This window comes from Salmo salar, chromosome 19 (assembly GCF_965601325.2).
Source record: "Salmo salar chromosome 19, fSalSal1, whole genome shotgun sequence".
In the NCBI taxonomy this organism is placed as follows: domain Eukaryota; kingdom Metazoa; phylum Chordata; class Actinopteri; order Salmoniformes; family Salmonidae; genus Salmo; species Salmo salar.
Window position 1 is genome coordinate 55,941,416 of NC_138309.1, and position 16,809 is coordinate 55,958,224.

The 16,809-nt window shown below is 40.9% G+C and overlaps 1 protein-coding gene across 6 annotated transcripts in view; it reads left to right on the forward strand.

Annotated features, from left to right (window-relative positions):
* Positions 1-16,809, forward strand: part of LOC106579024 (vesicle transport through interaction with t-SNAREs homolog 1A) — a 196,018-nt gene that overhangs the window by 10,376 nt on the left and 168,833 nt on the right. For all 6 annotated transcript variants that reach the window (XM_014158428.3, XM_045702455.2, XM_045702457.2 and 3 more), the window contains exon 4: positions 15,963-16,040. In XM_014158428.3, the coding sequence (XP_014013903.1) occupies positions 15,963-16,040 (78 nt within the window). The remainder of the gene's footprint in view (positions 1-15,962; positions 16,041-16,809) is intronic.

The window sequence follows — 16,809 nt, forward strand, 5'->3', positions numbered from 1 at the left end:
TAGGTTCCCTGTTTTACTTTCAAACATTAATCCCATTAGACACAGAAATTGTGTTAAGGCTTGGCTCTCTCTTGGCTTTACTTTAAGGATTTGTTTGGTTTTTCTGGGGTGGCAGGGTAGCCTAGTGGTTAGAGCGTTGGACTAGTAACCAAAAGGTTACAAGTTCGAATCCCCAAGCTGACAAGGTACAAATCTGTCGTTCTGCCCCTGTCGTTCTGCCCACTGTTCCTAGGCCATCATTGAAAATAAGAATTTGTTCTTAAAACCGCTCTACTCAACAGCCAGTGGAATCCCGTGGCGCGTTATTCAAATACCTTAGAAATGCTATTACTTCAATTTCTCAAACATATGACTATTTTACACCATTTTAAAGACAACTCTCGTTAATCTAACCACACTGTCCGATTTCAAAAAGGCTTTACCATGAAAGCAAAACATTAGATTATGTCAGCAGAGTACCCAGCCAGAAATAATCAGACACCCATTTTTCAAGCTAGCATATAATGTCACATAAACCCAAACCACAGCTAAATGCAGCACTAACCTTTGATGATCTTCATCAGATGACAATCCTAGGACATTATGTTATACAATACATGCATGTTTTGTTCAATCAAGTTCATATTTATATCAAAAACCTTATTTTTACATTAGCATGTGACGTTCAGAACTAGCATACCCACCGCAAACTTCCGGTGAATTTACTAAATTACTCACGATAAACGTTCACAAAAAACATAACAATTATTTTAAGAATTATAGATACAGAACTCCTTTATGCAATCGCTATGTCCGATTTTAAAATAGCTTTTCGGTGAAAGCACATTTTGCAATATTCTGAGTAGATAGCCCAGCCATCACGGGCTAGCTATTTAGACACCCACCAAGTTTAGCCCTCACCAAAGTCAGATTTACTATAAGAAAAATGTTATTACCTTTGCTGTTCTTCGTCAGAATGCACTCCCAGGACTTCTACTTTAATAACAAATGTTCGTTTGGTTCAAAATAATCCATAGTTATGTTCAAATATCCTCTGTTTTGTTCGTGCGTTCAAGACACTATCCGAAGGGTAAAGAAGGGTGACGCGCCCGACGCGTTTCGTGACAAAAAAAATCTATATATTCCATTACCGTACTTCGAAGCATGTCAACCGCTGTTTAAAATAAATTTTTATGCCATTTTTCTCGTAAAAAAGCGATAATATTCCGACCGGGAAACCCTGTTTACGTTCAAAGACAGAGAAAATAAAAACATGGGGTCGCCTCGTGCACACGCCTCAGTCTCATTGTCCTCTGATAGACCACTTACCAAAGGCGCTAATGTTTTTCAGCCAGGGGCTCCAAAGACATCATTCAGCTTTTTCCCGCCTTCTGAGACCCTATGGGAGCTGTAGGAAGTGTCACGTTACAGCAGAGATCCTCAGTTTTCAATAAAGAGAGTGAAGAAGCCCAAGAAATTGTCAGACAGGCCACTTCCTGTAAGGAATCTTCTCAGGTTTTTGCCTGCCATATGAGTTCTGTTATACTCACAGACACCATTCAAACAGTTTTAGAAACTTTAGGGTGTTTTCTATCCAAAGCCAATAATTATATGCATATTCTAGTTTCTGGGCAGTAGTAATAACAAGATTAAATCGGGTACGTTTTCTATCCGGCCGTGCAAATACTGCCCCCTACCCCCAACAGGTTAACTGACTTGCCTAGTTAAATAAAGGTTAAAAAAGTGTTACATCTCTGAACTCTCTCTCAGCTTCCACAGTACCTGTGGAACTTCAGTATGCATCGTTCCACTAGATACTTGTGCGGATATTTAGCATTTTTCATTCAAATGTAAAGATAAACGGGAGGCGTCACGGTTGAAGCATTGACCAACGTGACCCGAAATAATCAACAAACAAACAAGCAAACACTGGGAAATTACAGGTGCCAGTGATCTGTGGCTCCTCTCCTGAAAGTCTGGTGGCTCAGATTACAGAGGAGATCTCTCTAGTCTTTAAGAGAGCTCGCTTTCCTCGCCATGGGCATTTAATTGGCTGATGATTAATCTTTAGCTTCTCCTGTCTCGACACTTGCCGTGGTTAATTATCAAGCAATTAACACCTGCTGTGTCGGATATTACGGCTAAGTCGCATTCCTCACATTTTTGTCTGTGCTATGCTATTTTGAGCGCATGCTATTAGATGCGAGGATACCCTTTGCCACCTTCTTAAATAGCTGACATTCTCATACATTAAGAATGAAGGAGCAGAGAATGGAGAAAGGCCATTTTGGATGTATTTTTTTTTAATGAATCACGTACCCTTAAAAGAGGACAATATATAGGCCTAGTCACTGACCGTTCTGACAACTTTGCCTCTACCAGAAACCTGTACAGTGTGATCATTTTAGTATCATAGTGGAGTCAGATTAAGGCTGGTCTTCTACAAAGCACAATTCATTTAGGTGCTTTTTAATAATTGTGGATAGACTAGAACAAACCAACTTTAGTATTGCTTTTCATCTTGGTTCACTTACGATTGGCGAGCTGTGTCCACCTCAGCCTGTGTGAAACCCTGTTATGTTGATAGACTATTTGTTTTGCTCTTAAAGTTTTTATTTTTTATGGCAAAGGTGATGTGCATTTAAAGTGAGACCTCTGCCCACTTTCACCCAGGCTCCCTTTCAACTTCCTGGTAAAGCTGCTGACTTCTCCCAAAGCTGCTGATTTGTCCTCAAAAGTGCAAAATGCTTCAGCCTGGCCCGGCCTCTCACTTCTCTCTCACTCCTGCAGGCCATATTCGGGCACCCTGCTCTAAAAGGTGCCTTGTCAATTTTTTTATAAAAAAAGCACAGTCTTTGTTGTGCTTCCCTGGAGTGTTTCCCCCTTAAACACCATCCTCTCGTCCAGCCGCGGTTTGAAGTCTTCACGCCACCAATGTGCCAGATTGAGCCCCACTTGTCTATGCCAGACTTGTCTATGCCAGACGGGGCCAAGCCTGAACCCCAATAACCCGGCCATGCAGACGGATGAAAAAAAAAAAGAGGGAGAGCACGATATCAGACAGTCATCCCGAAGGTGCATTTGTGATTTGTTTGCTGTTTGTCGGCTTCATTTTGATAATAGAGGGGTCTTAAAGCCAGAGGACCCCTGCTGAGGGGCCTTGCATCAGCCAAAGGGGAGGCTGGCTCAACCAAACTCCCCTTCCGTTTGATAGAGGGGATGCGTTCAAGTCAGGGAAACAGAATGACATGCCTCTTAGCGATGCCTTTGATCAGGCACAAGAGAGGCATAATGGAGGCTTAATTTAATGAAACTTATCGGGTAAACAAGACCATCTTCAAAGGTAGCTCCAAAGTTTGTCCCACCACCGGGAGGTTAGGTTCACAGACGTCTGTGGAGGCAGTGCCTTCAGAAAGTATTCATACCCCTTGACTTATTCTACATTTTGTTGTGTTACAGCATGAATTCAAAATGGATTCAATGGATTTTTTCTCTCACAATACCCCATAATGACAGTGAACATGTTTTTAGAACTATCTCATTTACTTAAGTATTGACACCCCTGATTCAGTACATGTCAGAATCACTTTTGGCAGTGATTACAGCTGTGAGTCTTTCTGGGTATGTCTCTTTAAGAGCTTTCCACACCTGGATTGTTCAACATTAGCACATTATTATTTTCAAAATTCTTCAAGCTCTGTCAAATTGGTTGTTGATCATTGCTAGGAAACCATTTTCAGGTCTAGCCATAGATTTAAGTCAAAACTGTAACTCGGCCACTCAGGAACATTCACCATCTTCTTGGTAAGCAACTCCGGTGTGTATTTGGCCTTGTGTTTTAAGTTATTGTCCTGCTGAAGGGTGAATTCATCTCCCAGTGTCTGGTGGAAAGCAGACTCAAACAGATGTTCCTCTAGAATTTTGCCTGTGCTTAGTTCCATTCTGGGTTTTTTTGTTTTTTTTTTATCCTGAAAAACTCCCCAGTCCTTAACGATTATAAGCATACCCATAACATGATGCAGCCACCGCTATGCTTGAAAATATGGAGAGTGGTACTCAGTAATGTTTTGTATTGGATTTGCCTCAAATATAACAGTTTGTATTCAGGACAAAAAGTTCATTACTTTGACACGTTGTTTTGCGGTGTGTTTTGGAATGTTTTTATTCTGTACAGGCTTCTTTCTTTTCACTCTGTCAATTAGGTTAGTATTGTGGAGTCACTACAATGTTGAACCATCCTCAGTTTTCTCCTATCACCGCCATTAAACTCTTTTAAAGTCACCATTGGCCTCGTGTTGTAGTGACTGGGTGTATTGATACACCATCCAAAGTCTAATTAATAACCTCACCATGCTCAAAAGGATATTCAATGTCTGTTTGGTGCCCTACTTTGCCAGGCATTGGAAAACCTCTGGTTAAATCTGTGTTTGAAATTCACTAGCTGTAACGCAACAAAATGTGGAAAAGGACAGGGGTTGTGAATACTTTCTGAAGGCACTGTAAATACACTCAACATCCATTTTGGCTGTGCTCAGACTGCATAGGCCATTGGTGACAACTGAGAGATGGGTATAATACATTTATAAACCTTTGTAGATATTTGAGTGTTTCCCCTTGAAAAGTGACTGTTTTAAAATGACTCAGAAGTAGCCTATAAACAGAGTAAAAGCTTGACAACGCTTCAGTGTCAAGCTTTAGGTTTCAGAATATAAATTGAGAATATATAGCTTTTCTACCTTTTTTGGGGATTTCAGTGGGCCAAGGTGTCCAACATGAATTTACTCGAAGCTGTCTTCCCTCTTAGCTGACACCAGATGGCGATATTGTTCAAAGAATTCGGGCCAAGTTGAGTTATCTGGTGGAGGTGATGTTGATAAGCACACATGCCGATCAGAAGAGCTTCTCCTGGATTTATGGAGACCTGCTAAAAGAGCTGCTTCTTATCACTGTGGCTGCCTCTGACCTTGTCTCGTCTGTGAAACGTCTGTGGAGATGGAAGTAGTGAACAGTTTGTTGACGTGCAGGTCCTAGACTCTTAACTGTTCTTTGGACAGAACTGTGTGTTTGTCTGTCTGCCAGTGTGTATTTTCACCCCTTAGAAAATTGTCTCCAAACGTCGACAATTGTTATTTCCTAACCTAGGCAGCTATTCGTTTTATCTACATTTTCCTCACACATTGACTGTTATTCTTAGAATGTTAGTTCTTTCTATTCCGCTTGTGAACTGTAAAAAAGTTTGTTTAGTATATTATGTTTCAGTAGTGAAATTGAAGGACAATTCTGGTTCAAATGGTAGGTGTAGTGAAATGAATTCAAGCTCTTTGGTTTACAAAATATGCTTTTGATAAAGTTAATCTTGGTTGGACAACAGCTGTTAACAGTTGTCAATTACAGAATGATTCACACATTTTTCAACCTCAATGTCAATTTCTGCAGGGTGCACAGTCAAGACAGTATCAATGGTATGAATGCTGCAAATTATATTTTGTCGGAATTATTGAAAAGCATAATACTTTACATGTTTTGTGAGGACATAAATAGATTTTCTTCAACAACAAAAAAATGACTTGCCACAGATAAATTATAGTTCTTAATGAATGACTATTTAATGTCTATTGAAAGCAGTAATTCTTTTCACAGTGACAATAATGAAGATATTGGACATATATTTTTTTATTAATTCACTCAATTACAGTTGAAGTGGAAAGCCAAACAGTTCCTTCGCGGTGGATTTTAAAGTGAGGAGGCACGATGATAAGATATGCTTTTCCTGCCCAGATTATGACACACAGGGTGTAGGTCGATCGTGACAAACACCTTTAGACTCAATGGCTTCCAGTTTCTATCCAGAGAGATAATTAACGCATTCCCGAAGCGTATATCGAGTCAACTAGCCTTGAAATATTGAACAGTTTATTCACCTGATAGTCGGATGAATGGAATTAAGAGCCGCCTTCTGCACCAATCCCAAATGCGTAACAGCTTTTTCATATTTCATAGTCTCTTAAGTGATTATTAATGAACTTTTAAGTGGGGGGAAAAAAATTATTTCATGAAGATGCTTTCTGTTAGGGCAAATATTGAGTGCTGTAGCTATGCAATGAGCACCTTGGGCCCTTTAGTATAGCCTATTCTGTAAAGGGGAAAATGCCTCAGATAAAACGCTCGACAAACTATGGCAACTTGGAAATGATTTGGCCTTGATCTAAAATAGATAAAAAATTGGCAAATTCCTCTCTGTACTGTCCATTGTGTATCACTGAGAATAGTTCAAGACGCCTCGATAGGTCTGTCGACAGAATCGGAACTGCCTAAAGTCTCGCATAAACAATCACTAACTTTATTTCAGTTCCAAACCCAGCAGCACTGAGCTGTTTCTCAAAGGTCATTCATGATTGTTTGTTTTATAAATTCACTTTCTTTTGGAAACTTTTAAAATACGTCAATTTTGTCTGTTTATTACATGTACAGCCTGAATAAAATTGGCTAATATCCTTTTTTCTGAATGGGGGATACATATAAACTTGTCCATGATACTTTCCATAGTGTATGATTGAGATATTTGTTCAAGTCACGGTCATGGAGACTAGAACCTTTTGATACATAGTTCTCCTGAAGTTTTTGATGGGCTCAGTTGGGAATCTAAGAGAGAAAAAACCATCACCAAAGTTTTTGTAAGGACATTATTGGAATGTCCTGCTGTCCTTTCAAAGCGTCATCCAGAATTCTTCACTTTGAATGGAAGATGCTTCATAATTAGCGTATTTCATATAGGTTTGACGGGATATTCTACAAGCACTGTACTTAGCGCTGGTTATGGCACAGTGCCATTGTAATCCAGCTTGGAGGTTCTGTGTCATTTGCCCCCTATCCTCCATTACAGCGACTTCTACAAACAAAACATGACAGACCAACATTAGCTGGATGTTAGACACTATAAATCTCCTTAAATTGCCTCGTCTGCGCTTGTCGTCATAAAACATTTGAGTCTTTGTTGTGTACCACTAAGGAGTTAATGCAGATGATGGTTTATATGTTCGGTTGTTTAACAAGCCATCAATAGCGCCAAAGTCCAGTCTCACACCCAGATTAAAAAGATCAGATTTCTTATGGAAATCGCCCGGATTGAGGGGATTATTTTCTCTCTTTCCTCGGAGCCCAGCGCAGATTTAAGATGTAAACAAATCTATATATTTTTCTCAGCTTATGAATTCCGCCTTTTATTTTGAAGATGTTCTACACAGCAGCTCTTCCCCGAGCTTCTTGTGGATTGGCAGTTGAAAATACTTGTGTTATTTTAGACACAAAGATGGGGCTCGCATCCTGTAATGGATCAGCATCTATAGTGTCCCTGTTGGAAGAGTGTGTTTATGGTTTAGATGTAAGGGTGGTGGTGGAACGGGTGAAGGACTGAGTCACCAGAAGAAGATAGTTCCGGTTACTCCAACGGCGATGCTTTTCCTACCAGGAGACGCAGGAACTCAAGCATCGTGTAATGGCAGTACAGTGTTCTCTGCGCGCGTGATAGTCAGCCAATCACTGTGGTCAAAAACGACATAAGTGATAGAAACATTTGTAATGAATCTGTTTTAATTCATCACTGATGAGTGGGATTCTTCTAAGAGGAATCCACTGTTCTGAGACGATCAATGGGTATTTTAACAGGAACATGCATTCCTAAATTCCATTACAAATATTTGTAATGGCACGTATATTATGTGTGTGAATAGGACTGGTTGTCTGTGTATTCAATGACATGATCATTTCCTTTCGCTTATCTTGGGATCCTCTCCAAAGTGGAGTAAGTCACCCTCCCACAGACAGTGATCAGTACCTGGATTTGTCTGCCTGAAGTAAGGGCCTCGCAGGTCCTCTCTGTCCTCAGGGGCCTATGTGATTGATTGAGTGACTTGACTGAGAGGAGTTGGAAGATAGTGGGTGGGGGGGGTAGAGACATGTGAATATAATAGTACCCTTCCCCCTCCTCCCAGTACTGCCCCCCCCCCCCGTTTCAGAGCCCCCAGCCTGTCCCACGAACCAGTGTAAACCAGAAGTGACATGTGACACCCGCACCCAAGTGATGCATTGACTGACAAGCGGGACCAGAATAGGTGACACTGATTTCTTTTAAATTTGTCAGACTGGCTTAAGTATATAAAAGTCATGAAGTATTTATGAAATGCATTATGAATTCATCTAGTAGGCTTGTGTTTTTCCTCTGTCTTTTTTTGTTGCTCTTGGCCTATGCCTTTTTAACCAAAACGAGCCTAGAGAGGGAGAACTTTGACATCCCCAGTTTTCCCTGACACTCAGTGGGTTAACCCCAGTTAGCTCAATGTGTTTACCCTGGGATGAAATCTGTAAATGGAAACTAAGTTTCCCCCTATCCAATTGCATTTCCCTTTCTCTGGCTTAAGCGCTTCTAAATGAGGAGCGTGCAAAAAGAAAAACAAACTGCTTTTGGTCTTTGCGACCGACAATTGTTTAGTTTCTCGGCTGGTTCTGAAGCCTGCAGAGGAATCTCGCTGTGTCCTTGATCAGAATTACACTGGAGTGTAGAGGATGAATTTAAGGATTTATTCATTTATCCCTGGCCTTTATCAGCGCATCAACTCACACCCACAGTTAGACTTTTGATGCATACTGATTTGTACTTTTTTGTGTGTACATCTTTAACAACCTATTGACATCAGATGGTAGGTCAAATTGGAATTGGACGTCTTTGTGCTGCATTCAAAATGTGATTTTTAAATCAGAAATCATGCTATTACTTTATTTTACAGTCCTGTTTCAGCGGGTATTTACTTGGTACAAAGTTATTTTGTAATGTATACTTCCTGGTACAAATGATTCAAGAACCAGTCCCGAATGGTTCAAAGTGGTGTTTGTTTATTGAATTCCATAGAAGCCAAAGTGTGATTAGTAAGTGTAGTATTGGTTAGAGCCTGTAAGTAAGCATTTCACTGTAAGGTCTACGTAGTATTCGGCGCACGTGACAAATAAACTTTGATTTGATCTAAGTTAATACTGGGTAAATAGTGGACTGTGAAATGAAGTATAGACTTATGGGTAAATCACTTCATGATGGCTTTCGGCTCTCAGGATGGTTTCATATGTGTAAGTACATTGTAATACATGTGGAATAGATTAATTCAGTATATCCATAGGGAATTACTGCATTCTCCACCTGCCAACCACTATCTAATGCAGCAGTTACACAAAACATACCTGGGACAGGCATTGATATCGCTTGAGCTGTGTATCTGCTGAGTATGTTTTTATCCCTTAGACTAGCCCTGGTGAACATAACAGCACATACTCTAGAGGTGAGTATCTGACGTTGTTGTCGGGTTCCATGTGAGAGAGGTGTACAAGACCCTTGTCGGCCCTCAATTGGCTGTTTCTCATAGTTTGGACAACTGCTCTGAATTCCAACACAGGACCTGTACTCTCCCATGGAGCCGGTAAGTGTCTAGGGAAGTTCACAAGGGAAGATGTTGGATTGGCTCTGCTGGAAGGTACCTCCTCTGCATTAGGCACGAGGAGGTGTGGTGTATATGGCCAATATACCACGGCTAAAGGCTGTTCTTATGCGTAACAAGGAGTGCCTGGACACAGCCCTTAGCCCTGTTATATTGGCCATGTAACACACCCCTGAGGTGCCTTATTGCTATTATAAACTGGTTACCAACATAATTAGAGCAGTAAAAATACATGTTTTGTCATACCTGTGGTATATGGTCTGAAATACCACGGCTGTCAGCCAATCAGCGTTCAGGGCTCAAACCAGCCAGTTTATAAATAGATTTATAGCGTTAATGATGTGTCTAAGCCTCTATGCCTGATGCTCTGTTCTTATGGTAATGAGGGAGGCATTCAGTTCAGACAATGGTCACGTTACTCCTAAGAAAGGCGAGGGACAGGGGACGGTAGTCTTCTATGCATTTCCATAGACGGACGCAGTTGGACGGACATGCGCACACACATTTTGTCTACAACAATATATTATGGGTCCAAATCTCTTCCTTTGTGTCTAGCTTTCAACACTTTTAGATAACACTCTGAGAATAGACATCAAACAAAGATGAATCATAAATCGAGGTCAAAAGAGAACCCTCTCCAAAGCGGAGAAAGGGTTAAAAGTGAAGGTCTTCTTTAAAAAAAAAAAGAGACATTTGCGCAAAAAAAATAAAGTTATTCTCAGTGGAGGGTTCAGTGAACCATATGTAGGTAGCCACAGGCTAATGGGCCGATTGGTCCCTAGCTCACCAGGTATCCCGCACCGTACGCCTCCCCCAACTTCCTCCCCATACATGCACTACCTCATCACCCCCCCCGCGTGCCGAAATCCCTCCTCCATTTCCCTCTAATCTCACCTTTTTCTCTGGCACTGACCTGGGGAGCCCCCCTTTATTCCCCACTGCACGCCAGAAGCCAGCGTTGTGATCCGAGCGGGCCCCGCTCTGGTTCCTCTCGCCCGGCTGCCTCCCCGACGGCTCTCCTCTATTGATTTCTGCACCGCTGTCTGTGTGTTTGCACCGCCGATGCCCGGGCCCCGGCTTTTCTCTCCCCTCATACAGCCCGGGATTCATGCACTGGGAGAAGGAGAGAGAATGGGGGGAAAATAAATGGAGAGAGAGAGAGGAAACCAGGCCTTTGATTTTTCATTAGAACTGCTTCCATATTTTAATATTGGGTTTAATCGGCCCTCATGCCTTAAAGAAATAACCATTTGAGACGATTCCCCCAGCCAGCAAAAAGTATATGGAAATTCTTCAATCAAAGCCCCTGGAATTCGCTCTATTGTTTAGAGTTCTGTTGCGATCCTTTCTCTCCTCTCTCGCTCGCCCACTTGCTTTGCGGGTACAGTCGTTAGGCTTATTGACGGATCTCAGCTCTACTTAACAATAGAAACGACTTTGACAGGGAAGTCTAGCACACGTATTACAGTCGTGGAGGAAGGAACCATCCCCAACATAACAATGTACCGTTAAAGAAAGGCTATCCCCTGAGATCACATTTGCACAGCACAATATGTAATGATCTATAACATGATGTAATACTATGTTCTATCAATATTGTATCGTTTTGCTGGGTTAAGTACAGATCATTTATTTAATCAATACATTTCAACGTTAAGTGTGATTTTGACCCATTTTTCTTTACATGTGGATTGTATTAGTATTTATGGACACACTATTATTTCTTGCTGAGATGACATGAAGGCCCTTTGAAATAGATTGAGTGTACGTTGTCATATGGGACAATTCCTCCACCGCCAGCCCAGTTTAAATGTGTTATACTTCCACTATTGTCTTGTTTTCCTTGATAATTTGACATTGTGTCTTTTTTCTATTGGAGCTCATTTGAGACTCCTTTAGTCTTTTATAGCTGTGAAACATAATGCCTTGTCTGTGTTCAAGCCACAAAAGCACCAACCTGTGCGTTAATGAGAGGCTCCATGCTGGTTTCTAAGGCTTGGCTTCCCCACTACTGTTGGAGTCATATTAGGAGGAGAACACACACACACACACACACACACACACACACACACACACACACACACACACAGGCCAGTGAACACACAAACACGCGCCTATGCCCGTACAGACAAAGGAGATTTTTCACACACACACGTACAGACAAAGGAGATTTTTCCACACACACACACACACACACACACACACACACACACACACACACACACACACACACACACACACAAGGCCCTTTATTCCACATAAACACTCACAAGTACACAGTCTCTGGTGATAGACAAGAGTAGTGGATTTGATGACACTAAAGAGCAGAAACAAAACGAAGGCACAGAAAACCCCTCCATCACAATTGTCGCCGCTTTCCTTTATCTGATGATGTATCTAACACAAAAAAGAAGCACTTAGTTAATTGAACAACCTCTGCCAATTTGTTTGTCTTAAAAGAGAGGAGGAGATGTGAAAACAACAGTTGTGTGTTTGTGTGTGAGAGCTGTTCTTTGTGCCAGTTGAAGTGTGTTAACCCCCTGCCAGGATGAGATGCATTATCGAAGCCGCTGTTGTGATACTTCTGCCTGCTTAAAGGGCTTCCTTTTAACGCCACACCACCCTCCACCACCTCTGCCCCCACTGCTGGGGGAACTAGAACAGAACCACTGTCACCGGTCCACAACATCACCTGGGAGCATATCATAGGGACACAGTGACAGGAACTAGGAAGTGATGTCATGTTTTTGTGCACTTGTGTAGTGTTTTTGTCCAGTTTGTAGCCATGATTTATTCATGTTTTAATAGGATATTAATGACAGTACTGTAATAATAATTTAGGGTTATTATATATATTTTTGAGTAAATATACTTTTAAGACTAAAATGTTTTATTCCAAGCCACTTCCTCTTCAACAGGATGTGGAGCTGATTAGTAGCAAATTAAAGGTTAAATGCCAATTTGATGCTGAGACGTCGAGTCGTGACAAAAGTGCCATTAAGTTAAAAAATATATATTTAAAAAATGGCCAGCCGCTCTCCTACTGGTAAGAAAGATGTAATGAAGCACGCTTTTGTAAATTAAATATCGTTAATTACTCTTCACGCCATGCCACCAGCCGTGTGCTCGGGGTGACAATAAAGAGGGGGAAAAGTGGAGGGAAAAGCGTCTGCAGAGTAACTTCAGGGCCCCTCATTACACTCTTCCTCTGGGTATTTTTACGCCTTTTATATCCCATCTAATGAACTGTTTACATTTTTCAGCTTTCCAGGAACCACAATTATTTGCATGTCCCTGCGTTGCTTGTGGCAACAGGCATAGAGAGGGGAGGGCATTTGGGAGGCCCCAAAAAAACGTGTTTACAATAAAGATCAGTTAATTTGCTTTAAATTATTCTGATTTTAGTTTTAAAAGGAGAACTTTTGAAGACATTTTTAAAAGTGACTAATGTCCATTGGGTCTATAAAGCAAGGGTGTTTAAATGATTGTCTACTGCATGTTTTATGTAGGTTGTTTGTGATTTTGTTTATTCAGAATGATTGTTTTCCCCTTTTTACTTAAAAGTAATGATATATATTAGTAAATATCTAGACATTCATGCATGTACCTAAAGAGAACATGTTCATATTTTTTTCATAATTGCATGAATATAAATTCCAGTTTGTGTTGTTCTAGATTAGCATATTTTACAGTAATCTGAGTTATTATGCATATATAATTACCTTTTGATGGGCTGAAGAAACTCTTCTTCTCACGTCGACGTCAAGAGGTGAGACACGTGTGTTTCTGACAGAACACCAGTACATCCGTCTCACATTTGACGAGCCGTGTTGAGTTTAAAGGCAGACGGAACACTTTGCATAAAGTTCAGATGGATCTTTGTACTTATTTTTTATTTTTTTTGTGCTTCCGGCAATAGAAGCAAATTCTCACCCAAGATTAGAAAAAGTGACAAAAGAGAAACCTTTCAAAAGGATTCAAAAAAGATCTCATCTCTTCTTTTCTCTATGGCAATAAGGTATCTTATGGAAGTGCTCCTCTTCGCCTGTTTTCATGTTGTTTTAGACATTTTAATCTTCAACACGCATAAACTACAATGAGACTTTCAATCAACATATTGTCTTTCTCAACTTATTTTTTTCTTTCTTTTTATTTCAATACATATATTTAGACCATTTTTAGATTTTTTTGGGGGAAATAACCCTAGTTATTACAGATTCTGATCTACCCTGATCAAATATAAAGATCTTCAATACATTATTCTCACTAGTGGGGCATAAGCCACATTATATAACACAATATTATCAAATGAAGAATATATACTTTTATTTTATATATATTTTAATTTTGCAAAACACCCCAACCGGTAATCAAAGTCTATCAATGGGTGAGGCAGTCAATATTGCACAGCTGCTCTTGTTTTACATCAAATGAACAGGGAATAATCACTCTAAGGGTTATGGTTTGTTTTCCAGAGGGGGAATTCAAAACCACAAGTAAATGGGTAGGGAGCAGCAACAACCTCTGGTTCAGTAGTATTCCGAGTTCTTTTTATTTTCATGTTTCATTTGCGTTGCGTTCACCGCGGAAGTTGTTGATACTCTTGGCGGCAACAAACAGCTATTTAGAAATGCCCCCAAAACTGTGCGGGTTTGAAGAAGACATCAGTCTGCGTACTAAAATCAAGCCTTCTCCCAGGCATCTAGTCTCAATTACTAGCAACCCGTCATTCCCCTAAGTTACACTGCGGCTCTTTAAGATGACGCTCCTGTAAAATGACATGTGGGTGTTATCCCGGCAGAACACGACTCTACGACACGTACCGGTTGATGTTTTGTCTTTGTACTCGCACTAACAACTGAAAAACCCACACCTTTGTCACAACCTGTAACCTGTCAATTCTTAAGAAAGGGTTAATTATACTACCTGTTAAAAGTAGATGTAATCCTATCCAAAATCTCTTAATGATGTGTCTGATTTAGTTTGATCAATAATAGATTGTTCACGACACAAAGTATACAATAGATACTAAAGTGTTTTAACACGATGATGTAAATGATGAACGTTGTATCATTCGGATTGTTTAGGCATTCCATTGTGTTTGTGCGTATGCTATGTCGGCGCTGTGTTTTTGATTTGGTCACAGTAATATCCGCTCTTCCCCGCAGTCATTCCTTTGGCGGTTCGCGCAGGTCCCCGTGGCTCAGTTGATGCCTTTAGAGACTGTGTTTGTTTGGCTGCTTCTCTTTATCAAATGTATTTTATTTTCTCCCCGCTTGTCACCCTGGTCACTCAGATTCCCAGACAACTCGGTAATTACTCCTCAGGCTGTGACCCTCACTGTCACAATAGCAAGACAAATCACTTTCCTGATGGTCTGTTGGTGGCTGTCCACTCACTGGTCAAGTTTACTGGGAAGGAAAAAAACACAGGGGGTGTCACACATTTTATATATTTTTCCGTACTTTATTTTTATTTATTTAGAATTTTTTTTATTTAACCTTTTTATTTAACAAGGCAAATCAATTATTTCAACGAATGGTAAGAGAGATATTTCTTTGATAAAACATACTGTAGCACTTTTGGACATGAACATTAGAAACATCATTGAACTTCTAAATTCAAATTCCAAAAAAAAATGGATGAAATAAATGTGAAAATTCTTGTACATGTGGTGAAAGCAGGAATCCCCAAACATCTTATATGTACCAATATGTTATTTTCAGCTCAATATTTCCTAGTGTATTTGATTTTGCTCTCCTCCCACGGCCCACATAGAACTCCTGTCAGGGCGTTCTGAGAACAGTCTCTCTTTCCGCTGGTGTGCATTTAGTTTGGAGGGCATTTGAAGAGAGTGCGTTTTTCTTTTAGTGTCTGTAAACAAGCGCTTCACAGCGCCTGGTCCTTCAGCGTCAGAGGTGGCACACACTGAAGAGTGCGTGTGGAAATGTGCGTGTCGGGAATGTTTGTATTTTTTGGACATGGCGTTCCTCCCCCACCCCTTCTGAAGGGGTGCAAGGGGAGAGCGAGAGAGAGCTCAAATCTGATGGAACGCCGATGGGTGATGAATTATTCCCTGTCTAAGTCCCAGCATCTGCCTTATCACAGAGCCTGCCACTGCACTGTGCTGACAGCAGTGGCAGCCCCCAGAAAAGATTTAGCGCTGACAAGTGATACTTTCCTTATACATCTCCCGGCCCCTGCCCCAGTGCCGTAGTTGGTTTTATTCTTCAGATTGTGTTGATTTAAGTGTGGAAAGGGGGGCATCTCTACAATTTCAGTGGTACAAGATCACCTCCACACACACACACACACACACACACACACACACACACACACACACACACACAGCAGGTGCATGTGCTTTTTTGACATTCTGGTCCATTAGGGGGCTCTCGTGCTTAAGAAATAGCTTATGTTTTTCCAAGACAACTCCACTAAGGCTTATTTTCTCTCCTCTGTTTTCTCTTTCTCTCTTCTGTCTTTCTCCTCCCCTTGCAGAAAAGGTCACGTATCGCCTACAGTGATGAGGTGCGGAACGAGCTCCTGGGGGAAGACGCTGGCTCCTCTGAGAGTCAGGTAAGGTGCTAATCAGGCCCCGCCAGTCCCTAGTATGGGTGGCTGGTCCCCGGGTGAGGAAGGGTCAGTGCCTCACGGGGCCTCTCCCAGGGCCACCAGGGCCACTGCAGCATTGGCAACAAGTCATGTGGAAGGAACACTGTTTAATGCAAAGCTGCCCAGGGTCTGAATGGGCTCCAGTGCCAGATTGCACCCCCCCCCCCCAACACACACACACACACACACAGCTGTTCTCCAGCCGTCTGTGTACTTATCCTCTAAAAAGATCCTCGGCACACACCACTCACCTTTAAACACAATTGTGGTAACCACACAACACGGACAATCAGAATAAATAGGATTCCTAGGTTCAGTGTTTGTTTATAAGCATTAGTGTCAAAACGTCACTGAAATGTTTGCTATTTTACTGGCTACTTGTCGCTATACAACCTTTGTTCAGTAATATTGAAAATATAATTTGATGTTTGATGAAAGATCGTAATTCTATAGTTGAAAATATAATTAAATTCATGAAAAGACGTATGTTGAATTTTGTAATGAACATTGAAATGTTATTGATGTTTTATCACAACTATGATTAAGTTTGGTTTATAAACAACAGATAAAAAGCTAATTAGCCATATTTCTTTCATTGTCCCAAAATGCTAAGACAATGCAGTGAACATGGGAAATGAACAATCCCTTCAAAAACTGTATTGATTCATTCATATTGAATACGAGAAAGGAGAAAACAAGCATCTGAAATAGTGATCTTAATTGCCCAAAATAT